This window comes from Jaculus jaculus, chromosome 9 (assembly GCF_020740685.1).
Source record: "Jaculus jaculus isolate mJacJac1 chromosome 9, mJacJac1.mat.Y.cur, whole genome shotgun sequence".
NCBI lineage: Eukaryota > Metazoa > Chordata > Mammalia > Rodentia > Dipodidae > Jaculus > Jaculus jaculus.
In genome coordinates this window covers 70,696,020-70,723,826 of record NC_059110.1, presented here as the reverse complement: position 1 = coordinate 70,723,826, position 27,807 = coordinate 70,696,020, and the positions used below count along the sequence as shown (strand labels likewise).

Genomic DNA, 27,807 nt, shown 5'->3' with positions numbered 1-27,807 from the left:
AATACATGTACATCTAGAGCGTTCATCTAGATTTTCCATAAGCACAAGGATGTACTATTTAAAAATCTGTCATAGATTTGATTTTAAGTTGTAACTTACCAAAATTATTGTTTTCTCTCCTGTTGTATATTTCCTTTCTTTTCTTTTCTTTTCTTTTTTTTTTTGTCTTTACAGAGGCAAATACCGGATTGTATACATAACTCCAGAATTCTGTTCAGGTAATTTGGACTTACTCCAGCAACTTGAGGCTAACATTGGTAAGTAACAAAATGGGATCCTTGTAAATATTTATGGATTTGTTACCCTTTAAAGTTAAACCTGTAGATAAATATTAGATTTAAAAGATATCTCTGACCAACTTGGTGTGTCTCCTGTCTTACAGTACCCTATACATACTTCTTTTTGCTATAGAAATTGGGCTTCAGGGTTATAATTATGTGTGTAAGTATCTTTTTCTTGTTACGCTATCAACCCTTTTAAAAGAAAAAAAATCCCATTATTTATTAATGAACCCTATGTTCAATAAGATTATACTTCACCTTTTTTCATATTCTGAATCTAAATAAAATTGGTTTAATAGTCCTTTATTCATAAGACTCACCCTTTAAACTTTGGAAAAATGTTGTTAAACAGCCTCTATCCTTGAAAGTTAATTTTTAATATGTGCGGGGTGAGGCCACTTTAGCTTTTCTGAGGTGAGTCTGATGTATATCCAGGGCTGTAAACCACAGTACCTTTGCTCACAAATGATCATGGATACAAATTTAAAAGAAACTGAAAACATAATGTAAGAGCATATTTTCTATAGAATGTAAGTATAAAATTAACTAAATGCTGACACTTTAAAAAAATACATTTATTTATTTGACAGAGAAAGAGGGGGAGGAAGAGAGGGAGGGAGGGAAGGAGAGAGAGAGAGAGAGAGAGAGAGAGAGAGAGAGAGAGAGAGAGAGAGAGAGGGAGGGAGGGAGGGAGAGAGGGAGGGAGGGAGAGGGAGAGAAGGGACATGCCAGGGCCTCCAGCCACTGCAAACAAACTCCAGACACATGCACCCCCTTGTGCATCTGGCTAACATGGGCCCTGGGGAATCAAACCTGGGTCCTTTGGCTTTGCAGGCAAACACCTTAACTCCTAAGGCTTCCCTCCAGCCTGACACTTTTTGTATGTACACATTTTCATGTGCTATTTTCTTGTTGGTGATTAGGCTCAGCTGAGAACTGGCATCTTGGCAAATGTTGCCCATATTTCAAACCTTTGTTTGAATTTATTGCACTTAATTTTACCACATTGTATGATTTGTTTGAATTGTTACCTAATAATTGCACATGAATTCAGTTTTCAGTGTGGTCACATCTTGTTTAACAGTCTATATAAAGAAAATATTTAGCAATAATTCTAACAATATAATGAAAACAAACTTACACCTTTTAGCATGTGATGAAACCAACAAAGAAAAAGGACACAAATTAACATTTGAGGAAATGTGTTATCAACCAGTACATATACCAGATGTTCAACTTTTACTAACATTATATTTTTGTCTTTAACAAACAAATTTAATACATCTCCTATTAGGTTGTAGAAAGTTTCTTAGAAGTCTGGGAGATTGCCCAGTGGTTAAAGGCACTTGCCTGCAAAGCCTAAGGACCTGGGTTTAATTCCTCAGTACTCACATAAAGCCAGATGCACAAGGTGATGCATATGCCTGGAGTTTATTTTTTTATTTTTTTTGCAGTGGTTAGAGGCCTGGGCACACCCATTCTCTCTCTCAATCTGCCTATCTCTCTGTCTCATGAGTAAATAAATAAAAATATATATTTTTAAAAGACAGTTTTTTGGAACATTTCACTTTGAATTAAGCCAAACTATCTTAATAGATAAGTTTAATGGTTTTATTATAAAAGCATTTGTGGCCATATGGTATATTTTCTTCCACTTTACTGTTTCATTTATGTGATGATGGCAAATGAATGTTTAGCTTAAATATTTAAGTAAATTTTACTTCTTTTGACAAGTAGTTATTCCTACTTTTTTAAATTTAATTTTTTATTTATTTAATAATTATTTTTGTTAATAACTTCCATGATTGTCAACAATATCCCATGGTAATGTCTTCCCTCCACTCCCCCCCACCTTTTCCCTTTGAAACTCCATTCTCCATCATATCCCTTCCCCTTCTCAATCATTCTCTCTTTTATTTTGATATGATCTTTTCCTCCTATTATGATGGTCTTGTGTAGGTGGTGTCAGGTACTGTGAGGTTATGGATATCCAGGCCCTTTTGTGTCTGGAGGAGCATGTTGTAAGGAGTCCTACCCTTCCTTTGGCTCTTACATTCTTTCTGCTACCTCTTCCGCAATGGACCCTGAGCCTTAGAAAGTGTGATAGAGATATTGTAGTCCAATCCAATTGGAGGGCAGTTGGTTTCCACCATGACAGACTTACCACTATTGTACCCATTGGCTCATTTGGCTGCGCTGGCCAATTATAAGGCTTGCAGTGTCAACTGTTGAGTATCTTCACTGGTGGTATCTCTTTCTCCCATTTAACTACATGTAGAATGGCTTCTTCCAGCTTTCTTTCAGCTAGTCTACATGGAGGAGGTTATCAGCTCAGGTCCAACAGGATTTCTCAGTGGCCTTGCAGCCCAAGTATGTGGAGTCTTCAGCAGTAGGGTCTTACCATCTGTTTCTGGTGGGAAACCTAGGGCCTCGGCAAAGGCCTGTAATGTTTTGGGGTCGTCATGGAGCTCCCTGACCAACAACTTACTGGAAGGTATCCCATCCCTGGCACTGAATATTTTCTAGTAACAATCTATAGCTCCTGAGTGTTCCATTGTCCAAAAAAGTAGGTTTCCATATGATTTATTTATATCCTCCTAGATTTTGATAAGCCCTATCTTGGGCTATGTGAGTTTGAGGATAGACAGGGTAACCATAGTGAGACTTTGTGTCAAAAACAAGTAAAAATAAATAACAAAAAGTTAAGGGCATTTTATTTTCAGCAAAGTATTTTAGTTGTGGATGAAAAGTTTTTTGGATGTGATTCAGTGGTTTATAAAAAGGGGTAAGCTAAAGGAAAATTACTTTTGAAATATTTTCTTTAGCTTTTACTTGCAGGAAATTGTAAAATGCTTGTAAAAATGAATATACTCAGAATGTTATTTGTACAGTAGTTTGACATTTAGCTAATCAGATTTGTCATTTTTGGATAAATGTTAAAGTATTTAAGTAGTCTGGATTTATAACCAGAACAGCAAATATACTTTTATATGGAGACACCTTTCCAGCTGCATTTGTAACTGTCCAGGGCTTGAATGGCAGCTGTGCTAAAATGAAACATGTGGGGCCTGGGAAGATGCCAGGACTGTTACATTTGGAGTCAATGTTGGCCAAAGCTTGTCTGAATTGACTGTGAAGGACAACATTCATCTCCATTAAAAATTGGCTTGCCAGAGCTGCATAGATGGCTCAGTGGTTAAGTGCTTGCCTGTGAAGCCTCAGGACCCTGGTTCAAGACTCAATTTCCCAGGACCCACGTGAGCTAGATGCACAAGGGGGCACACACATCTGGAGTTCATTTGCAGTGGCTGGCGCACCCATTCTCTCTCTCTCTCTCTCTGCCTCTTTCTCTCTCTGTCTATTGCTCTCAAATAAATAAAAAATAAACAAAAAGATAAAAAAAATGTTTTGCCAAATTTGCAACTAAGACTTTTAACAAGAAACCAAGACTTTTAACTTTTTAAAAAATCTATTTAGCTTAAAATCTGGGCAAATTAGTTTCTAAAGCTAAAAGAAATGTATTGATAAATCACATCTCCCATCCTCACAGTGGTAAGTAGAAAGTTTTTAAGAGGATCCGTAATCTTTGCTTATATTAAGTAGGCTTGTTGCTTTCTTCCTTCTCATATTTTCAGGACTTTATTGCAACTCAAAATGTAAGTGAATTACCAATGTTTCTTTTGTTTCCTCTTTTAGAATTGTGAATTCCTCAAGGCTGATTATATTTTGCTAGTTGTTTATTCCTAGAAGAGGATGCATTTTTTCTTTTTTCTTTTAATTTAATTTATTAGTTTTCTTTTCAGCAAATACAGGCAGTTTGGTACTATTGTTTAGGCTCATCCATGATCCACCCCCTCCCAATGGACCCTCCTTGTTGATGTAAATGGGTCGTGCATGGTGGAGTTAGCCCACAGTTACTTGTACGATAAATGTCTTGGTATGTCATGACCCAACATGTGATTCTGACATTCTTTCCACACCCTCTTCTGCAAAATTTCCCTGAGCCATGTTGGGTTCATTTTTGGTCTGCTTCAGTGCTGAGGTGTTGGGGGCCTCTGAGGCTCTGGCTCTCTAATTTGGTAGGAGGTGATTTTTCTCTGTGTTGGTCTCCTTCCCCTTTGTGCTGGTATCCGGTTCATCAGGAACACAGCACCCTTGCTTGTTTCGCCAATTTTCCTTAGTTTCAGTCAGGCCCCTTTTGAGGTATGTTGGGGCAGCTCTCTCCTTAGGATCTGCATCTATCTGAAAAAGAGAAGCAGATTCTCCAATGGAGAGTAAGTTAGCACCTGGAAAATTGAGATAACACTTACTTTTTTGATAGAGAGTTTAATAGGTGTAGGCTCTCTTGTACCCCATGATTGATGGTAGCTTGATATTGGAGAGTGGGCTTATGTTTGGGTATGGTTCTGACTTGTTTCCTAGCTCCAGATATGGGTCTCGTACCGCTGAGGGGATCAGTTAGCCAAATCAAGAGCAGTTGGTTTCCCACCATGGCTGTGTGCCACTATTGCACTTGTGTGGGCATCACACCAGGTTATTTGTTACTAAGTAGGTTAGACCATGAGTTGCTTGGACAGATATTGGTCATTTCCCCCTTCACCCATGAAGCACCTTCTGCCACTAGACACGTTGACTGTCTGGGGACTGACTCTCTCCTGGCTTCCAGCCATGCCATTCCATTTTACATGTCAGCTGCGTATGGAGTCTTCAGCAATAGGGTCTTACCACTGACCTTTGGTGGGTCATCAAGTACTCTGACAGAAGTCTGTCATTGTTTTGGGAAACCTTGTAGGTTTCTCTGACCAAAAGCTCATTTTGGATGATAGCCCCATGCTGGTAGTGAGGGTTACAGGTCAGTGCCCACTAAGAAATTGAGGAAAAACATAACTAATATACAAGAGTTAGGAGAGAGAGAGGGGAGAGTGTGAGAGGGAGGGAGGGAAGATGTAGAAGATTTAGGTTAGTCTTGATCCTACCCTCTCCAGTGTCTTGTGGTTCACGTGTTTCATGTAAGGGTCTAGTGAAGGTTCAGCCATTTGGTCTGCCTTTTAGGAAGTAGAATTTTATGGTGCCATTGACGTTTGGGTTCAGATTAGTGTTTCCCACCCCTTCGATGCCCTCCCCTCCCTCCCCATCCATCCTAGTGTCTAGTTCATGAGGTGCTTGCAGGGTATGTAAGGTATTTTGGGTAGATTCAGGTTAGGTATTGTAGATGAATGAGACTAAGTGTCGATTTTTTTTTTTTTTTTTTTTTTTGTGATTGGGTAAGTTCACTGAGAATGATCTGTTCCAGGTTCAACCAATTTTCCTCAAATTTCATTGTGTCATTTTTTTCTTACTGCTGTATAGAATTCCATTGTGTAGATATACCACATCTTTGTTATCCATTCTTCTAATGATGGACATCTGGGTTGATTCCAGCTTTTAGCTATTATGAATAGAGCCGCTACAAACATGGTTGAGCAAATTTCTCTGGCCTGTGGTTTGAAGGTTTTCGGGTACATGCCCAGTAAGGGAATAACTGGGTCTGTTGGTATCTCTATCATCAACTTTTTCAGGAGTCTCCATATTGCTTTCCAAAGTGGTTATACCATCCTACATTCCCACCAATAGTGAATGAGTGTTCCTGCTTCTCCACATCCTCACCAGCATTTATTTTCATTTGATTTTTTTGATGTTGGCTATCCTTATTGGGGTAAGGTAGAATCTCATAGTTGTTTTAATTTGCATTTCTCTGATGATTAGGGATGATGAACATTTTCTTAACTGTGTGTTTGCCATTTGTTTAACTTCCTCTGTGAACTGCCTGTTCAACTCTGTGCCCCATTTTGTGAGTGGCTTATTTGTCTTCTTATTGTTTAGACTTTTGAGTTCTTTGTAGATTCTAGAGATTAGGCCTCTATCAGTTGGATAACCTGCAAATATTTTCTCCCATTCTGTGGGTATTCTACTGGCTTTGCTTATTATATGCTTGTCTGTAAAGAAGCTCCTCAGCTTCATATGATCCCATTGGTTGAGTGACTGTTTAAGAACTTGAGCCACTGGGGTTTTGTTCAGGACGTCTTTTTCCATTCCTATATCATGGAAAGTACTTCCTAAATTTTCTTCTAGTAGTATTCGAGTTTCTGGTCTTATGTTGAGGTCTTTGATCCATTTGGATTTGAGTGTAGTGCATGGTGAAATGTGTGGATCAAGTTTTAGTTTCCTACATGTGGTTATCCAGTTTGTTCAGCACCATTTGTTGAAGATGCTATCTTTTTTCCAGCCTATATTGTTTGGGCCTTTGACAAATATCAAGTAGCTATAGTTGCTTGACCCAAAATCCGGGTCCTCAAGTCTATTCCATTGGTCTATACTCCTGTTTTTATGCCAGTACCATGCTGTTTTTGTTACTATGACTTTGTAGTATAGCTTTAGATCAGGTATGGTGATGCCACCAGAGGTATTTCTTTTGCTGAGGATATGTTTGGATATGTGATGCCTACTGTTTTTCCATATGAAATTTGAGATCATTTTTTCTATCTCTGTGAAGAACACTGTAGGGACTTTAATTGGAATTGCGTTAAATCTATATATTGCCTTTGATAGGATTGTCATCTTCACAATGTTAATTCTGCCTATCCAGGAGCATGGCAGGTCTTTCCATCTTCTCAAGTCCTCCTCAGTTTCTTTTTCGGGGTTTTTATATTTTTGTTGTATAGATCTTTTACTTCCTTGGTTAACGTTATTCCAAGGTATTTTTTTTTTCTTGCTATTGAAAATGGGACTATGTCCCTTATTTCTTTTTCTGTATCTTTGTCATTTGCATATAGAAATGCTACCGATTTTTGTGCATTGATTTTGTATCCTGCTCCTTTGCTATAGGAGTTAATCGCCTTCAGGAATTTTGGAATGGAGTCTCTTGGGTCTCTCACATATACAATCATGTCATCAGCGAACAGAGCTAAGTTAACATTTTCCTTTCCAAATTGTATCCCTTTTATTTCCCTCTCCTGTCTTATTGCTTGAGCTAGGACTTCCAGAACTATATTGAAAAGCAGAGGTGAGAGAGGACATCCCTGTCTTGTTCCTGATCTTAATGGGAATTCCTCTAGTCTCTCTCCATTAAGTATTGTTTGGGCCTTTGGAGCTTTTTATATTGCCTTTATTATGTTATGATGTGAACCGGCCATGCCGATTCTCTCCAATGTTTTGATCATGAAGTGATGTTGTATCTTGTCAAAGGCCTTTTCTGCCTCTATCGAAATGATCATGTTGTTTTTATGTTTAAGTTTGTTTAGGTGATGTATTACATTGACAGATTTTCGTATGTTGAACCCCCCCTTGTGTTCCTGGGATAAATCCCACTTGGTCAAGGTGGATAATGCTTTTGATGTGTTGTTGGGTTCAGTTTGCGAGAATTTTGTTGAGGATCTTTCCATCTATGTTCATTAGGGAAATAGGCCGGTAGTTTTCTTTTCTTGCGGCATCTCTGCCTGGTTTTGGGATTAGGGTGATACTAGCTTCATAGAAGTAATTGGGTAGCTTTCCCTGTTCTTCAATTGTGTAGCACAGTTTTAGAAAGATTGGTTTGAGTTCTTCCATGAAGGTTTGATAAAACTCGGCTGGGAATCCATCTGGTCCTGGACTCTTCTTTTTGGAGAGGTTTTTTATTACTTTTTAAATCTCCATGCGTGTGATGGGTTCATTGAGGTGGTTAATCTGCTCTGAGTTTAGCTTTGGTAGATGACATGCATCCAGGAATTTATCCATCTCCTCCACATTTTCCAGTTTTGTGGAGTAGAGGTTTTTGAAATAAGTCCTGATGATTCTGCCGATTTCACTCATGTCTGTTGTGATCTCTCCTTTTTCACTTTGAATTTTGTTAATTTGGAGTCTCTCCTTTTTTTGCTTGATCAAATTGGCCAGAGGTTTGTCAATCTTGTTTATTTTTTCAAAGAACCAGCTCTTTGTTTTGTCAATTGGCTTAATTGTTTCCTTGGTTTCCAATTCATTAATTTCTGCTCTGATTTTAATTATTTCTTTCCTTCTGGAGCTCTTTGGCTTGGGTTTTTCTTGTTTTTCTAGTGCCTTTAGGTGGATGGTGAAGCTATTGATTTGGGATCTTTCTGTCTTTTTTTATGAAGGCATTGAGTGCTATGAATTTTCCCCTGAGGACTGCCTTCATTGTGTCCTATAAGTTTTGGTATGATGTGTTCTCATTGTCATTCAATTTCAGGTATTTTGCAACTTCATTTTTTATTTCATCCACTATCCATTTATTGTTTAACAGTGTGCTGTTCAGTTTCTGGTGCCGTTAAGATTCTTGGTGGGTTTTTTGTTGTTGATTTCTAGCAGTATAGCATTGTGATCTGATATCATGCAGCGAATTATGTCAATTTCCCTAAATATGTGGATGCAGTCTTTGTGACCCAGTATATGGTCTATTTTAGAGAATGTTCCATGGGCTGCTGAGAAGAATGTGTAGTGTGTGGATTTTGGATGGAAAGTTCTGTAGATGTCCATTAGGTCTAAGTGTTCTGTGGTTTTGTTGAGCTCTCTTACTTCCCTGTTGAGTTTCTGTTTGGATGATCTGTCTATTACTGATAATGGTGTGTTTCTTGATTCACTTTTGTTTTATTTTTAAGACTGGGTCTCCTGTATCTCAAGCTGGCCTAGAACTTTTGTAGCTGACATGACCTTGCGCTCCTGATCCTCTTGTTTTTGCCACCTGAATGTTGAGATTATGGGTGTAAGCCATCATACCTGTTCTAAAAAAGGGTTCAGATTATAATCACCATGGTAGTATTTTATTTATCTCTTTTTAGTGTCATGTTAGGTGCTATTACTAACCATGTTAAGGAAGCAGAACTGCAAAGACTTGTCACTTGCTCAGGTAGTGAGGATGGAAAGTTGTAGAGTCAGGCTTTTACATCCAGGTAACCTGACTCTGGAACTTGTGTTGTTAATTACCTCTTTCATGACAAAGCATTATTAAATACTAACATAAAGGAAAAAAAAAATATCAGCCTTGTCCTGAAAGTATTACTTTGGTAAACAAGGGCAGAGGCAGTACTAGTCATTACTTTGAACTACCTGAAGGATAATTATTCAATGAAACTCTTTTGCAAAATGTATTATAATACACTGTTGATTCTGTTTCATTTTATGTATATAGTGTGGGGCAGCATAGGGGTTACTTCTTTCTACATAATGACAACATGGATGTCATCTTGTCTTCTCATATTGACATTTCAGAGGAACTTTTTGCTGTCTGATTTGTGATCAATTGGGCATAGCGCACTCAGTTTCAGTAGAAATGTGTTTCTTTTGATAGCTGTTCTGTGAGATAAGACTGACTGTTCCAAAGGAGATATAGCACAGTTTTTTTTAAGACATTGTTGCAGGTGGTTTAAAAGTGATAGTTTGGGGGACAAAGAAATAGTGGTGAAGAATGATTATGGAAGCTGAAATATGTGTTGTTTGATTAATAGATAAATATTTCCTTTATTGTAATGCTTTTTATCCTTTTATCCTTCCTCCTTCTATTAGTAATAATGTTTGACATTACCTTGTATCATTTCTATTTTTTATGTTTTTTTTTTAATTTATTTATTTGAGAGCGACAGACACAGAGAGAAAGACAGATAGAGGGAGAGAGAGAGAATGGGCGCGCCAGGGCTTCCAGCCTCTGCAAACGAACTCCAGACGCGTGCGCCCCCTTGTGCATCTGGCTAACGTGGGACCTGGGGAACCGAGCCTCGAACCGGGGTCCTTAGGCTTCACAGGCAAGCGTTTAACCGCTAAGCCATCTCTCCAGCCCTTTTTTATGTTTTGATGTTAAGTTTTAAAATTATTTTCCAAATTTATTTATTTATTTGAGAGAGAGAGAATGGGCAAATAAGGGCGTTTAGCCACTGAAACCAAACTCCAGACCCATGCACCACCTTTTGCATCTGGCTTTATCTGGCTTTTGCATCTGGGTACAGAGGAATTGAATTTGGGTCTTTAGGCTTTCCAGGCAAGTGACTTAACTTTTGAGCCATCTCTTTGGGCCCTTTGAAAACATTTTATTTTATTTATCTATTTGAGGCAGAGTGAAAGAGAAAGCGACAGATAGAGAAAGAATGGGTTTTATTTTAATTAGCTTATTCTTTTTGTAAGATGTATATTTTAAGTGAAGAAAATGTTAATTTAGATGAGCTTTCTCTCTCTTGAACTTTATTTTCCCCATGTATCTTTTTCATTTTCATAGGTATTACACTTGTTGCCGTGGACGAAGCTCACTGTATCTCTGAGTGGGGGCATGATTTTAGAAGTTCATTCAGGACTTTAGGCTTCCTAAAGGCAGCACTCCCATTGGTAAGCTTTGCGAAGTCTAATGCCCTAAAGTGATATATTTAGCAATACAGTTTCCAGGACTGGCTAATGTCAAAAAGCTAAATACTGCTCTATGAAAGGGTAGATAGCTCCAGGTAAGCAGGGAAAATATTTTTTTTATTGTACTATTGGCTTCCTTCTAAGATTGGTATGTAATTTATTAAGACTACCTATATCAACCATTTTCTGAAGTGATCAGATAATAATAGCAGTAGTTTCATTATTGACAGGGCATATGGGTTCTAAGACCCCTGTAGATTCCTGAAACCACATATAGTAGTAACACGGCCTACCTATGCGATGTATTTCCATATACATGATAAAGTGCAGTTTCTAAGTAGGTCTATTGAGAGATATATGTGGGTGTGCATATGTGAACATATGTGATGCCACAGCTTGACTGTGGATTGGATAACTGAGATGCCTGGTGGGAAGCAGACAGTGCATGAGTTTGCTGGACCAAGGGATGGTTCCTGCTTGAAGAAGATGGAATGGCTGGATTGGGAGGGCAGCATAAAATTTCATCACATTACTACAAATATAATGCAGTTTAGTTCCCATGAATTGTTTATTTCTCTAATTTTCTTTTAAAAAAAAATTTAAAAAATTTCTCATTTGAGAGCGACAGACAGAGAAGGAAAGAGGCAGATTGAGAACGGGTGCCCCAGGGCCTCCAGCCACTGCAAGCGAGCTCCCAATTGCATGCGCCTCCTTGTGCACCTGGCTTACATGGGTCCTGGGGAATGGAGCCTCGACCCAGGGTCCTTAAGCTTCATAAGCAACTTCTTATCCACTCAGCCATCTCTCCAGCCCTATTTCTGTAATTTTCTATGTAATATTTCAGACTGTGGTTGACTATGGGTAATTGAAATAGAAAAAGTCAAACCATGGGGAGGATATATTATGTCTTTCTCACCTGTTTCTTTCTTTCACTCTTTAAACATTACTTTGAAAATGTAGTTACTCATGGGCCATTGCAAAACGGGCTGTGGCCATGTTGTCCTGTTTATAATAGTTTATAGACAGTTCTTTAGAGCAGTGTCTCCTTAGTGACTGCTCACATATCCTTTTGCTCTGGGGTGTGGCATTGTTACCACTTCTTACATCATATTGAAGACCTAGAAATTGAAGTTTTCTAATGGGATTTTTAAAGTACTTTATTTTTATTTACTAGAGAGAGCGAGAATGGACATGCCAGAGCCTCTAGCTACTGCACATGAACTCCAGATGCATGTGCCAAGATGTACATCTATTTTATGTGGGTACTGGGGAATTCAACCTGCTTTCTAGGCTTTACAGGCAAGCACCTTAACTGCTAAGCCATCTCTCTAGCCCTCATGGGATTTTTTAAAAATTTGTTTTATTTATTTACTTGAGAGTGACAGACAGAGAGAAAGAGGCAGAGGCGGGGGTTGGGAGAGAGAAAGAATGGGCGTGCCAGGGCCTCTAGCCACTGCAAAGGAACTCCAGACACGTACGCCCCCTTGTGCATCTGGCTAACATGGGTCCTGGGGACTGGAGCCTCAAACCAGAGTCCTTAGGCTTTATAGGCAAGTGTTTAACTGCTAAGCCATCTCTCCAGCGTAGGATTTTGTTTTAAAGCTATTAGTGTTAGAATTCTATTTCTTTCCACAATTATCCAGAGTAGCACATTTTTACATGAACACCCCACATGAATAGCATATTTACGTGGATAGGTTAAAAACACAGTATTGGTAGCATTTTATTTTTTCTATTTATATTTTAATTATGTGTGGTGTGTGCACTTGTGTGTTGATGCAGTACCCTGTTCTGGCTTCTGGTGCCCTGTGGGTTTGCCAGAGGATGTAACCAACCAGAGGATGGATGTAAACCTCCATCACTCACCTGACTATTTTTTCCTTGCCAAGGGAGTCTCTTATGATACTGGGGCTTGCAGTTCACTAGCCCTAGCAATTCTCTGGTCTTTGCTGCTCCAGAGAACTGGAGTCACAGACATGTGTGCATAATGAGCTGTTTACATAGGCTCTGAAGATTTCATCTCGTGTGTTCTCTGGCCACCAGAGGCCTTCATGCATACGTAACTGCTGAGCCATCTCTCCAGCCCAGCATTTTATTTGGAAAAATACAGATTCACAGGGAATTGTAAAGAATGTATAGGGAAGTTTTCTCTCTTTCACCTAGATTATCATATGGTAATTAGCCTTGCATGACTATAACACAATATGAAGCTAGGAATATGACATTTATAATATCTGGCTACTCATAAGGCAACTTTGAACACTGGTAGATGGTCTTGGGTCTCTGAACGCAGAGATCAGAGTGGGGTGCCCAGGAGACTTAGATCCAAAAGTTCCAGTGGTGGGCTGGAGAGATGGCTTAGCGGTTAAGCGCTTGCCTGTGAAGCCTAAGGACCCCGGTTTGAGGCTCGGTTCCCCAGGTCCCACGTTAGCCAGATGCACAAGGGGGCGCACGCGTCTGGAGTTCGTTTGCAGAGGCTGGAAGCCCTGGCGCGCCCATTCTCTCTCTCTCCCTCTATCTGTCTTTATCTCTGTGTCTGTCGCTCTCAAATAAATAAATTAAAAATTAAAAAAAAAAAAAAGTTCCAGTGGTGCTGGGCACAAGCAGTCGCACACTGTATTCTGGTGCAGTGTCTGGAGTGTTATGCAATATACTTACATTCATGGCCCAGCCAGGGACAAGTTTGCTTCTGCAATGGTGCTCAGCAGAGTTCTGTAGTGAAATAGTCAGGTGACACGGTAGTTCATCAGAATCTTACGGTAATTCTGATAATCCAAGAATGAGCCATAATGGAGGATATGATCCCCTTATGTCTGGTAAAATCATATTCTTTTCTGTGTTGTCTCCTCAAAGACCAGCAAGCCTCACTCCCAGATGACTCAGGCCTTGTGTAATCTGTACCACAGAGGCTCGGCTGTAGGTAACGATACAGAATAGAAATTGGCAGTTGCCAGAATTTGTTGAGGAGAGAGTCCTAGAAGTAGGACAAGCAGGACAGACTTCTAGGAGCTACAGGCTGTGTTCTGTACTGTCGCTCTCGTTTTTAGGGACCTGCAATACCGTCTTCCAGGCTGCACCGTCAGGCTCTGTTGACTTAGCACTGTTCTGCCCATAGTTTTCTTTCTTATCCTTGTCACTACTTGTGTTACCAGTTTGTTTTATTATAGTCATTTTGACAGGTGTGGAGTGATATCTTGTGTTTTTTAACTTGCATTTCTCTGATAGCTGGTGGTGGTGAACATATTTTTGTATAGTAACTTACCTTTATGGTGAAGTACCTGCTTTAATTGAAGTGAGTTTTTAATTTTTTCTATCAAGTTTTAAAAATTTTAAGATATATTGTAAATATGAGTCCTTAGTGGATATTTGTCATATGAAGGTTTCCTTCTAACTTGTAGCTTATCATTTATCATTTTTACATTATATTTCAAGGAGCAAGCAGTCTTTAGTTCTGATAAAACCAAATTTATTGGGCTGGAGAGATGGCTTAGCGGTTAAGCGCTTGCCTGTGAAGCCTGAGGACCCCGGTTTGAGGCTCGATTCCCCAAGACCCACGTTAACCAGATGCACAAGGGGGTGCACACGTCTGGAGTTCGTTTGCAGTGGCTGGAGGCCCTGGTGCGCCTATTCTCTCTCTCTCTGTCTATTTGCTCCTCTCTCTCTCACTCTCAAATAAATAAATAAAAATAAATAAAACAAAAAAAATTTTTTAAAATTTATTGATTTTTTTATGGATTATGTTCCTGTTTTTTTTTGAAGTAGGGTCTCCAGGCTGACCTGGAATTCACTATGTTGTCTCAGGAGTGGCCTTGAACTCATAGCACTCCTCCTACTTCCTACCTCTGCCTCCCAAGTGCTGGGATTAAAGGCATCATGCCCAGGTTTAAATATTTTATTTTTATTTTATTTATGAGAGAGAGAAAAAGAAGATGGGCACAGTAGGGTATCTAGCTACTGCAAACAAACTCCAGATGCATGCACCATCTTGTGCATCTGGCTTATGTGGGTCCTGGAGAATCAAACCTAGGTCCTTTGTCTTTGTAGGCAAGTACCTTAACTGCTAAGCCATCTCTCTAACCCTAGTTTTATAGTTTGAAGATTTGATTTTGCTGTTTGTCCTAAGATTTTTATGTTTTAAATTTAGGTTTAAGATCCATTTTGAGTTTAGTTTTGTATAAGTATGAGGTTTGTATTATCTTTTTTTTGTTCTCTTGATAGCGATTTGATCTGAAGTGGCTACCTTTTCATCTTTTGATGCTATTTTGTTTTTGTTCAAAATCATTAAATATATTTGTACAGGTCTATTTCTGGGTAGTCTGTAGTTGAATGTATTAATATTGAGTGAGTAAACAAAGATGGCTTCTATTTAGATACTCCTAGTAGTAGAAAGACTTTGTGACTTCTGAACCCAATATTTCACAGTTGAATGAATAAACCCAGAAAAAATGTTAGGTATTCTTATTCTGTTGCTAATATTGTCTAGTTTAGCTTCATTATTCATTAATATTGCTGTCAGTGTACATTGAGAGCCATCTGAAAACTTCTTTTTTTAAATTTTTATTTATAAGCAGAGTGGGGGGTGGTGGTTGGAGAGTATGGGCAAATGAACTCCAGATGCGTGTGCCTTTTTGTGCTCCTGGCTTATGTGGGTACTGGGGAACTGACCCTAGGCTTTCAAGGTTTTTCAAGTGAGTGCCTTTAACCTCAGAACCATCTCTCCAGCCTCCAATTTTTTTTTTTCATAAAGGTTTGGTTGGGGCAGATGCTAAGCAAACACAACAAACCAACAACAATGATAATCAGAACCTCAAATGATACAACTAGTACTTATATATTGAAGGAGAATTAAACTAAAGTGGATTGAGGTCCATGCATGTGACAGTACTTCATTCAGTTGCTTTTCTCTGCCTCATTAGCACTGGGATCACAGGTGTACACCATCACTCCTGACATTTTTACTTAAGTGCTGGGGATTGAACTCTGATCCTCATGCTGGCAAAGCAAATGCTTTACCTACTAGGTTATCTCAACCTCAGACATACAATTTTAAATGCCAAATATATACTGAGAACCCTCAAATTTTTGGTGATATTAATTTGAATTAATACCACCAGTATGTAAGTGATTCAGTTTCTCTGCCTCTTTACCAACATTTGATATTATCACTATTTTTCTTTGTTTTAGCCATTTCACCAAATATAAATTGAATGTTTTCTAGTATATTTTAGGTTATATGAATATACAAACACAGTTGCCTACTGAAGAATTTCCTGCTTAGATTACTAATAGGCATCTTGAATTTATCTATTCCAAACTGACTTCCTCATAATCTTTCCACGCCTGTCTTGTTTTTCCCTTAATTTCTACCATTTTGTTTAGAGGCAATTCTAAGGTCCATCCAAACTTTCTGGAATTTCATTCAAGTCTTTTAGTGATTTAAGCATCTTTTCTGGGTAAACTAAGTAGATGGTAGGTACTAGTCAGGAAAATTGATTTTGTTTTGAGATTGATTGTTACTATGTAGCTTGATCTGAAATAACCTTGAGATCCTCCTGCCTCAGCCTCCTAAATGCTGAGATTACAAGTGTGTGTCTCCATGCCTGGGAGCTTTTCTCTTTTTGTCACTCTCCACCGTGTTGAAATAATAAGGACACCTTGTGATTCTTTTTATACACAGAACTATATATTAAAAGGTCACAGACTCTAAACCTTGTGGTTCTGTTTACATATAGGACTGACTATATTAAATGGTCACAGACTGTAAACTGCTTCTGTCTTGGTTCTTGCCATTTCCGTACTTTAAGCCTCCATGTCCTTTCACATGGGCTGCCCTAGCTCTTTCCTTTCTCCAGTCTTCTAGCACAAGCATCCATTGTGATACTTCTAAAATCTGCCTGAAACATCATATCTTCTGCTGAAAGCCCTCTAGTAGTGGTTATTTCACTAAAACTGTTACCATGTCTTGCTGAGTTTTATGTAATCTAATCTTCTATTTTCTCTTTGACCTCATCCTCTTCTCTCTGCTTTCTGGCCACACCCTGGTTGCTGGGCATGGAACATGTAATCATGCTTCTGCACCAGGGCTTTTGCCGCTGCTGATTCCCTGAATACTTTTTTCTCACACAGGTTAATTCATGTGTTGGGCTCCCTGACTTCTGTTAAGTCCTGTTGGAAATACTACTTTGTCATATTTGAAATCTCACATCAACCCTCTCCCCACACCCCATGTTAAATATTGCTTATATAAACCTTTGCTGTTTTTTTAAACAGTGAATATCTCTGCTTTATATTTTGTCTATTGTTTATGAATCACTATTTAGGATACACCTTGTGGGTAGGGTTATTTGTCAGTTTTTCATCACCGTGAAAAGTACTTCAGAGAGACAGTATAAAGGGAGAGAACATGTATTTTGTCTTGCAGTTTCAAAGGTTTCTATCTATGGTTGGCTTGTTCAGTTGCTGTGAATCTCTGGTAGGCAGGACATAATGGTGGCAAGAGTGTTTGGCAGAGGAAGCTTTTTAGTCTTGTGGCAGCCAGGAAGTAGGGGGAAGAGGGCCCTGAACAGGAAACAGTACCTATGAACATACCTCTGATGGCTTACTTTCTTCAGCTAGGCTCCTATATGAAAGTTTTCATCATCTCTCAATAATGCCATCACTAGAGTAAACCCTTGATCAGACTAGAACCCTCATGATCCAGTCTCTTCTCAGTGATTGGATCACTAGTTATGGACTCAGCCTTTTCGGGAGACAATTCATATCTAAGCCATAAGAAGGAGTTCTAATTATTTTGGTTTACATAATCTAGGACATGAACTGATTTATAGTAAATCCTCCTTAATTGGGTGAATGAATGAATTCTGACTAGAAAGCTGAGAATTAACTTTCCCATATCAGATTTGGGCAGTGAATAGCTTAGCTGTACCATAAGATACTGTTGTAATTTCTTGAGCAAATGATTTGTAAGAAGCATAAAACAGGATTTAGATCCATCCCTATAAATAATATGCAATAGTACCCAAAATATATGTTCTATAGAGTGGTACAAGGAATTCAGGAATGTGGATAGTGTTAGTAGAACTGTGATAGAAACAGAAGAAAGTCTATGGTGAAAGTCACTAGACACAGTACCCTGAAAGGCTGAGCTCCATTAATTTGGAATGGTTTACAGTAAGCTTTTGGCAACTAAGAAGATTGCTTTCTTAATCTTTTCCTAGACATTTCATTCTAGAAGGATTGTATTAAAGGAGCTTTAAATGTGTTTTGCAGTTCTTGAATGCTTCTCAGGTGGAATTAAATCTTTTATTTTGTCTGACTGTGATGTCATAGAATTACTTTCATTTCTTCCAGTGATTAACCATAGTTTATTCCTTCGGTTGAGTGCCTAGTAAGGATGTCTGTCAAACCATGGCTGGGAAACTTTTCCTCTGGCATTTTCTAGAATACACTGCATTAGCTAAGTGGTGAGAAATGCCACCTGGTGGTTGTAAGGGAATCATGTTTCTCTCTGTTCTTGGTGTTATTTTTCTAATTACAGTTACATGGGGACAACTGCTGTAAACCTGAAATGCTTCACAGCATATTGTTGCAATATGTCTAAGATAGTAAATAATTCACTGTAAACAATTTGGCACAAAGATTTCTATTTGTAGAGAATCACAAAACTGATCCTAGAGTAAGAGAAATCAGGCTGAAAGTTCCATATACTGCTAAAATTCTCTTTTTCAAATGGAAGGCTGGGCGTGGTAGCATACACTTTTAATCCCAGCACGTGGGAGGCAGGGGTAGGAGGATCTCTGTGAGTTCGAGGCCACCCTGAGACTAGATAGTGAATTCCAGGTCAGCCTGAGTAGAGTGAGACCCTGCCTCGAAAACACACAAACAAACAAAAAAGTCAAATGGAAGGAAGATGAAGTCTGTGAGACTTGTACATTCTTTCCATGACTTTGTCTACAGGACCCATCAAAAAGTTCAGTAAGGGCTGGAGAGATGGCTTAGCAGTTAAGCGCTTGCCTTTGAAGCCTAAGGACCCTGGTTCAAGGCTCGGTTCCCCAGACCCATGATAGCTAAGATATGCAAGGGGGTGCACATGTCTGGAGTTCATTTGCAGTGGCTGGAGGCCCTGGCACTCCCATTCTCTCTCTCTCTCTCTGCCCCTGTCTATCTGTCGCTCTCAAAATAAGTAAATAAACCAAAAAAAAAAAAAAAGTTCAGTAAGTAGCAGGGTGTGGTGGCACACACCTTTAATCCCAGCACTTGGAAGGCAGAGGTAGGAGGATGGCCATGAGTTCGAGGCCACCGTGAGATTACATAGTAAATTCTAGGTTGGCTTGAGCTTGAGTGAAACCCTCCCTCGAAAAACAAACAAACAAAAAAAATGAAAAAAAAGGAAAAGAAAAAGAAAAATGTTCAGTAAATAGAAGACACTCAATAATAGTTTGGAATGAGGAAATGAAAGAATAAAATCTGCATATATTATAGAATAAAGAGTTAGAATCATCAGCATGACCCAAGTTTGTAAACACTTAGAATTCTTTTGGTCTTTGTATCATGAAGTATACGATTAAGCTGTACCTAAATTTATGGTGTCAGAAGATTAATGTGGATATTGTTGCTTATTTTGTAAAAAAGAAAAAAAAAATGTCCATTACCAATGGGGAAAAAAGACTTGCCAACCTAAAATACAAATTCCTTGAACCATGATTCTGTTATAAGTAGGCTGCAGTATATTTTACCATCTAACCAGTTTTCCTCTGGAAGTTAAACAGTTTGGACTTTTAATAATTATGCTGTGACTACAAGAAAAAACTACCTGGGAGTGGCTTGGTAAACAAAGATGGATGGTTACCCTTCTCATAACCTTCCCAAGCCTCATCCTTGTTTATAGATTTTTAACCTCATAGAGTACCTCACACTTCAAAGAGATAGGTTTCTTTATTTTTAATGTTAACAATTATTGTTTAACTTTTAAAAATTTCTTTTGGCTTTTCGAGGTAGGGTCTCACTCTGGCCCAGGCTGACAAGGGATTCACTATGTAGTCTCAGGGTGGCCTTGAACTCATGGCAATCTTTCTACCTCTGCCTCCAGAGAACTGGGGTTAAAGGCATGTGCCACCATGCTCAGCTTAATTTTTATAAATTATATTACTTCATGTTATTTTCTGGTTGTTGAGTGACATTCTTAGCAATGACTTTTTTTTAAAAAAAAAAGTACTTTATTTTATTTATTTACTTGAGAGAGAGAGAACATTAATGAGCATGCCAAGGCCTCTAGCCACTGCAAACAAACTCTGGATGCATGTGCCACCTTGTGCAAATGCCTTACATGGGTACTGGGGAATTGAACCTGGGTCCTTAGGCTTCGCAGTCAAACGCCTTAACCACTAAACCATCTCTCCGGCCCTTAGCTATGACTTTTGAGAATATTGGAGTAAAGTTGTACCAATTTTCTTTTTCTTTCTTTCTTTTTTTTTTTTTTCAGGCTGTTGGAAAAAGGACCACAGATGTGTGTTGTGTCCTCCTTTTATTTGGGTTCTGGGTATCCAAACTCAGGTCCTCATGCTTGTGTGGCAAGCACTTTATTAACTGAGCTGTCTTCTCAGCCCTCCTCTTCGTTTCCCATTTCTCCATATGTATGTATATGTGGTGTGTGAGCATGTACATATTCATGTCCACATGTGTGTTGGCATGTGTGTTTGTAGATCAGACATAGACTTTGAGCGTCTTCTTATTCTTCACCTTATTTTTTGAGACAGGCTCTCTCACTGCACTCAGAGTGACTTAAACTAGCTTGCCAGCAAGCCCTGGGTTGTCTTCTCTTCCCCAGCTTTGGGGTTATACACTTTCATGTGGGTGCTGGGATCCAACTTAGTACTCATGCTGATGCAACATGCACTTTAAACATTGAATCTTCTCCCTAATCCTTTCTCTTTTTAATTTTTTCTTTATGTATTTTAATTTTAGTTTTTTTAATAAGGATCTTGTTTCCTGTGTCTATTACAGGTCACAAAATATTTTTTTTGAAAAAAATTATGTTCTTGGCAGTGCTCATGATTTAGGAATAACTTTTACTACTTCCTTTTCTTCTGATAATGAAACACTAGCATAGTTGAGTGTAACTCCCCATAGTAATCAGGGCAAAAACAGGAAACACAATTTTATGGGAGGTATTTTGATATCCAGAAAATATTCATGTGTTTCCTGTTATCTGCTGAGGCTTCTGCTGTGGCTGCTATTCAGTCAAGAGGTTTTTACAAGACCAGATAAAACACTACTTGGCTGCTTAAGAAATCAGTTAATAATACATTTCTTATTTTTATTCAGTATGCCATTGATCAACTCAGTGAAATTGGAGAGAGGTTATCCAAGAGTACTGGCAGCTTTGCATTTAAGTATGAGAAGCCATAGGAAACAATGTAATTGATATGTGACAACTCCCTCAAGAAGAAAAGATGAATTGCTTTATATGGATAGATTATTAACAAATAATCCCCTTTCAGAACTTATAATTTGTGAGTCATACATTATTAACAACACAAAGCACAAATGCTCCTTGCTTATATCAGCACCAAAAGGTAGGTGACTAGTAAGTAGACTTAATTTGTTAAGACAAGATAAATTGCATTGGGAACCTTAGGGGTTTAGCATTTTATTCAAATACCTTTTGTTGTAGTTATGGGAAGAAAAGGGTTTATTTCAGGCTTTCAGATTCCAGGGGTAGCTTCTTGTGGTAGAAGAAGCTGGCTCACTTCATCAAACAGCCAGAGCTCACGCTGCCTCTCTACACACAGCCAGCACCAGCAAAAATGAGCTGGATCTGAACATACACCTGAGGGCTGGACTCCAAATCTACCCCCTGTGACACCTCCTCTAGCAAGCCTTCACCTTAATCAAAAATTAGCTGAGGCTATGGGGCCATTTATATTCAAACCACCACAGCTTCTGATTCCTTTTTTTTTTTTTTTTTTTTTTTTGGTTTTTCGAGGTAGGGTATTGCTCTGGCCTAGGCTGACCTGGAATTCACTATGCAATCTCAGGCTGTTCTAGAACTCATGGCGATCCTCCTACCTCTGCCTCTTGAGTGCTGGGATTAAAGGCGTGTGCTACCACACCCGGTACAGCTTCTGATTTTAAAATGTAAATATTTAGAAGGCTGAGAAAAAGTAGCAAGTATTTTTTTTTTAATGGTGAAGCCAGCTGTGGTGGCAGCACTGGAGAGGCAGAGATGGTAACATTGCTATGAGTTCTAGGCCAGCCTGGGACTGACTACAGAGTGAGTTCCAGCTCAGCCTGGGCTAGAGTGAGACCCAATCTTGCAAATATTCAAGGATATATTTTTTTAAACAATAAACACCTTTGTTACATGGACTAAGGATGGTTTTATTTGCCTTTCCGGGCTTTGATCTTCCTCAGATAGAACTCCAGCTCCTTGCCCTCTAGCACATAGCCATCTGCTCTGCCACACTGGCCAGGTCTTGATGCAATGCAGGCCAGAAGCTTGCCCTGCTGAAACTGTTCCTCCAGAAGAGGGCTGATTTTGGCATTCTTTTTCCTTTCATCGTATTTCTTTTGAATTTTCTTTGATTGTTTTTTGTTAAAAATCTCTTCCTCCTCAGGAGTCAGCTTGGCCCCCTTCTTGTGGCCCAGGGGCAGTGTGTAGTGGGACTCGTACCACTGTCGGTACGGTGTGCTGTCAATGAGCACAATGCAGTTCTTCACCAGGTCTTGGTGCGGACCAGCTCATTATTGGATGCATTGTAGACCACATCGATTATCCTCGTTTTGCGAGTATAACACTCAGAGCCCCAGGAGGAGTTCCCCACATCCAGTCTCAGGGCCCAGTACTTCTTATTGCCTCCTCGAACATGGACTGTGTGTATGCGACGAGGCCAGTCTTATTGTTGGCAGCAGGATGACCCAGCTCATACTTCCGCTTCTTGTGGTAGGGCTTTCTCTTGCCCCCGGTCTTGCTTGTGCCAGTTGTCCCGAGAGATGCCCATTGCTCAGAACTAGCTGGAAAGAGAGGATAATTCTTTTTTTAAGCAATGGATATAGCTTACTTGAAGAATACTCATATAACATGCCCAAGGTCCGGGATTCCATCCTCTGGACCAAAAAAAAAAAAAAAAAAAAAAAAAACAACAACAAAAAAAAACACTTACTTAGAAAACCAAACCCCAAGCAATCATTTTAAAGTTGTATTTTTGACATATCTTGTACTGCAATGTGTATTTGTGAAAAAGCTATAGAAATTAATGAGTTTTTCCCTTAAAAAAATCAATTTTGCTTCATTCAGGTTCCAATAGTTGCACTCACTGCTACTGCAAGTTCTTCGATCCAGGAAGACATTATACGTTGCTTAAACCTGAAAAACCCACAGATTACCTGTACAGGTTTTGATCGACCAAATCTATATTTAGAAGTTGGACGAAAAACAGGGAACATCATTGAGGATATAAAGCCATTTCTTGTCAAAAAAACAAGGTAAGGATTTAATGGCTGATAAATTTTGCTAACTCTCTTCTATTTAAGTAAGTGATTTTATTTTACTTTAAAACTATTTTCTTCCATGACATGTTGAATATATTGATCTGTTAGGAAGTCTGTTAGGACAAAGCAGGGAAGGAGCTGTAAACAAAATGAGAGGAAATTTCAATAGCAGAGATAGGCTTTATTTGGGAAAGCCTGAGAAGGGCTCTGGCCACGCAGGTCAAGACCATCTTCTCTTATAGACAGGATTTATAGAAGCTGTGGGGTTATTGGAATTTTTCTTTTTCAGGGTCTGGGCTATTTCAGGGAAATAACAACTAGAAAGAAGATGGGGGCCATTTCAGAGAAATAAAAATTCAGACATTGTTTTGCGATTGAGATAGGTAGCCTGGGCCACTTCTGAGAACCAGAAGCTCCTGCATTGTAAAATGGCAATCAAAGCTCAAAAATGGAGGCATTCTGGTTCTAACAAAGTCAAGGGTAATACTATATAATCAATTTAGTGGATGAGAATAAAGCATATTTTGAAACCAGGAACCATCTTATCTGATATTACAATGTTATATATTGTTGACTCTTAACAATTTACAAGTACATAAATAAAAAAAAAATTATCCTTTTATGTGAATTCCATCTAGTTAACTTGTATGATTTACTTTAGTTTTACTGATTTCATAGTGTTTAAAATATATTTTAGTATTTTTTATAAGATTATTCTTGTAAACATGATGGGGCCTGTATCATATTTTGAGGGTTTACCCTAGGTGGTTCTTACATGTGAGTTGTTAAATCTTGAAACTTCTTACTAAGCTACAAATCTTTATCTTACTGATGAAGAAACTGTTATTAGAACTTTTATGTTTTGTTAAATATATTTTATATGCTAAAAACTTTTAGCATAGTTTATTCTCTGGTTTGTCTGCTTAGTAAAAAATCTTTCATAGTATGAAATGTTGTTCTTGGTCCAAACACACTAAAATAATGTTTCTCCTTCTAGTTCAAACATAAAACAAACCCAAGATAATGCAAGGTGAGATCTCACTGTAGTTCAGGCTGACCTGGAATTCACTATATAGTCTGAGGGTGGCCTTGAACTCCCAGTGAACCACCTACTACCCCTGCTTCCTGAGTGCTGGGATTAAAGGCGTGTGCCACCACGCCTGGCTGCAAATGCAAGTTTAAAAAGTGTCATTAGTGTTTTCTTTCAGAAAGGATGAAAATAAGTTGAGTCCTGGAGCAGGAAACTCCATGGTTATACTTAAGGACTTGAAGGAACAATTTAAGTAATAAACTATTGGCTTAGTTCTGTTTACTCAGAGTAAAATAAGAATATAGTGAATATACTATGTGTTTGGCCTCTTGGGGATATCTTTGCTTTCACTGTGCCTCAGCTTCCTTCCATTCTAAAGGAAAACCTCTCCTGTGAAGAGGAGTTTGTTCTGGATAAGAAGTTTCTCAGTCAGACTCATTGCCTACCCTGCTCTTTTATGCTTTCAATTCATATTTTCTCAATGTCCTGGTTTTTCTTGTAGTAACCCTCTTTTCTTTTGAAAATGTTGCTTTCCCCACCCCCTCTTTAAAAAAAAATTATTGGGAACTTTAATGTATGAACACACTGGAAATTGGTTGTATTCCCATCTGGTTATGTCATGAATGTGCCAGTCTAGTTGGTTTATGTTGTCATGACCCCCATCCCTTTTTTGGTTTTCGAAGTAGAGTCTCACTCTAGTCCAGGCTGACCTGGAATTTGCTGTGTAGTCTCAGGCTGGCCTTGAACACAGCGATCTTCCTACCTCTGCCTCCAAGTGCTAGGACTAAAGGCATGCAAGTCACTTGGCAAAGTAATGCATCCTATATTTTTTATACTAAAAACAGAACTTTGTAGCTATGAGTGGTGATACTTGCCTGTAGTCCCAGCCCTGGGGAGAGGGAGGCAGAAAGATCAGGAGTTCATGATCAGCCTCAGCCACATAGCATGTTTGAGGCCAACCTGGCCTATTTGGGACCCTATCTCAAAAAATAAATTTAAAAAATTTATTTTATTTTATTTATTTGATAGAGAGAGAGACAGAAAGAGAGAGAAAATGGGTGTTCTAGGGCTTCTAGTTATGCAGATAAACTCCAGGCACATGCACCACCTTGTGCATCTGCCTTATGTGGGTCCTAGGAACTTGAACCTGGGTCCTTTGGCTTTGAAGGCAAACACCTTAACCACTATGACATCTCTCCAGCCCTAAATTGTATGCTTTTTTACTCCATTAGAGTTGATTATTGTAAAGTTTATTTATTTATTTATTTATTTATTTGAGAGCAACAGACACAGAGAGAAAGACAGATAGAGGGAGAGAGAGAATGGGCACACCAGGGCTTCCAGCCTCTGCAAACGAACTCCAGACGCGTGCGCCCCCTTGTGCATCTGGCTAACATGGGACCCGGGAAACCGAGCCTCGAACTGGGGTCCTTAGGCTTCATAGGCAAGCGCTTAACCGCTAAGCCATCTCTCCAGCCCGATTAATGTAAAGTTTTAAACACACTTTTATTTATTTGAAGAGAGAAAGAATGAGAGAATGGATACACTAGGGTATCTTGCCACTGCAGACTCCAGATACATGTGCCACTTTGCTCATCTGGCTTTACATGGGTACTGGGGAATCAAACCCAGGTTGGCAGGTTTTGCAAACACAAACCTTTCACCACTCAGCCATCTCCCTAGCCTGGTTCTATAAATTTTTTTATATGGGAGCCCATGTGGTGACAATCAAAAGTTGATTTCAGTAGTCTTGGCAGTTACATTATTGCCTACTTTATTCAGATTTTAGTATCTTTGGTATAGTATTTCTAAAGGTTTTATACCATTTGATATTTTTAGCTGTTTACTACATAGCATGGTTGCATATAATGATGAACATTTTTTGGCACAAAGATTAGCTCTGCAGCCTAACCTGATTTGGAAGGCTCAATCCCTTTTCCACAGTTTCCAGAGTACTGGGAATGGAGATGTTTGCACCATCCTAGTTTCTCTTTCCCTATTATTCCTTTGTCCTGGATATTTATATATATTTATCTTTTGGTATGCAAATATTATAGATTCCTAAAATTAACATGCAAGGAAAGGGTGTATTTATTTAAAATAAACTATCTTTTATGGTGTGGTGTGTGTGGGTAGGTACATGGGCCACATACATATGTGTATGGAGGTCAGAGGAGAATATCCTCCTCTGTGGCTCATCCGCAAGTTTGCTCGAGATAGGATCTCTCACTGAATCTGGAGTTGCAATTATTATTATTAAAAATAATATTATTATTTTGATTTTTTGAGGTTGAGTCTTGCTCTTGGTCAGGCTGACCGGGAATTAACTATGCAGTCTCAGGCTGGCCTTCTATCTCTGCTTCCTGAGTACTGGGATTAAAGGTGCACACCACCATGCCTAACAGAGAGAGAGAGAGAGAGAGAGAGAGTGAGAGAGAGAGAGAGAGGAGAGAGAGAGAGAATGAATATGGGTGTGCCAGGGCCTCCAGCCACTGCAAACGAACTCCAGATGCATGCTCCACCTTGTGCATCTGGCTTTATGTGGGTACTGAGGAATCAAACTCAGGTTGTTAGGCTTTAGGCAAGTGCCATTACCACTGACCCATCTCTGCAGTCCCTCAGAGCTGCTATTCTTGGTCACACTGGCCTCCAAGCTCATGTGATTCTCTCTTACTTGTTTTCCACAGGACCGGTGGTGCAGGAGTGTATAGTCATGCTCAACTGTTTACATGGGTGAATCAGGCATCAGGCCTCCTTTCTTGCACAGCAGTTTTAGATGCTAGTGGGTTTTTTTTTTTTTTTTTTTTTGGTTTTTCAAGATAGGGTCTCACTTTGGCCCAGGCTGACCTGGAATTAACTATGTCGTCTCATGGTGATCCTCCTACCTCTGCCTCCCGAGTGCTGGGATTAAAGGTGTGCATCACCATGCCTGGCTCAATGCTAGTGTTTTGATATTGATTGAATCAGCATAAATGTTTACTTTCATGTAAATCAATATTTGAGACATTAACTACTCTGAAAATTATTGCTTATTTTTTAGTAAATAAGCACAAGTTTCTACAACACATTTTAACAAATGCTGGTTTCTATGACATTAATAACCTCAGTGTTATTAGTAAATATTTCCTTGAACTATGATAGTGATATTTCAGCATTATTAAAGAAAAAACAAAAACTTTTGCTCTACTCTGTAACCTCCTACTAAGCTTCTGTTACAGGGGAATTAATTATGTACTCGCTCTGAATGATTCTCCCTGAAGAGAACACATTCCTCACATTTTGTTGTTCAAAGTGAGTTACATGATTTTATCCAACTTAAGTAAGTTGGAGTGTTTGAAGTTGGAAAGTGTTGAATAAATGCATATCCACTAAATAAAATACAAGATGTGCTTATTGAACACCTAGCATTGGTGGCCTGCTACAGTGTGTATTATGGGTAAAACTTTCTGAAAAGTTTTAAAATGAAAGCTTGTAGCCTGTGGGACTCAGGGATACTCATAATGTTCTAGCTCCTGACTGTACTATGACAGAAGGAGGTGTTCACTTTATTATTGCCTGTACATTACATTGTTTGATGGACTTTTTGCTAATGCCCTCTAGTTCATATTAAAATAGCTTAAGAAAACAGAATATTTTTGCTTTTTTAGT

General features: G+C 38.9%; 1 protein-coding gene and 1 pseudogene across 6 annotated transcripts in view; one reads left to right on the top strand and one right to left on the bottom strand.

Moving 5' to 3' along the window:
* Wrn (WRN RecQ like helicase) overlaps nucleotides 1-27,807 on the top strand; it is a 179,887-nt gene that overhangs the window by 82,207 nt on the left and 69,873 nt on the right. For all 6 annotated transcript variants that reach the window (XM_045158705.1, XM_045158707.1, XM_045158706.1 and 3 more), the window contains exons 16-18: nucleotides 175-257; nucleotides 10,516-10,622; nucleotides 22,936-23,123. In XM_045158705.1, coding sequence (XP_045014640.1) covers nucleotides 175-257; nucleotides 10,516-10,622; nucleotides 22,936-23,123 — 378 coding nt within the window. The remainder of the gene's footprint in view (nucleotides 1-174; nucleotides 258-10,515; nucleotides 10,623-22,935; nucleotides 23,124-27,807) is intronic.
* LOC123463422 lies at nucleotides 21,999-22,639 on the bottom strand (annotated as a pseudogene).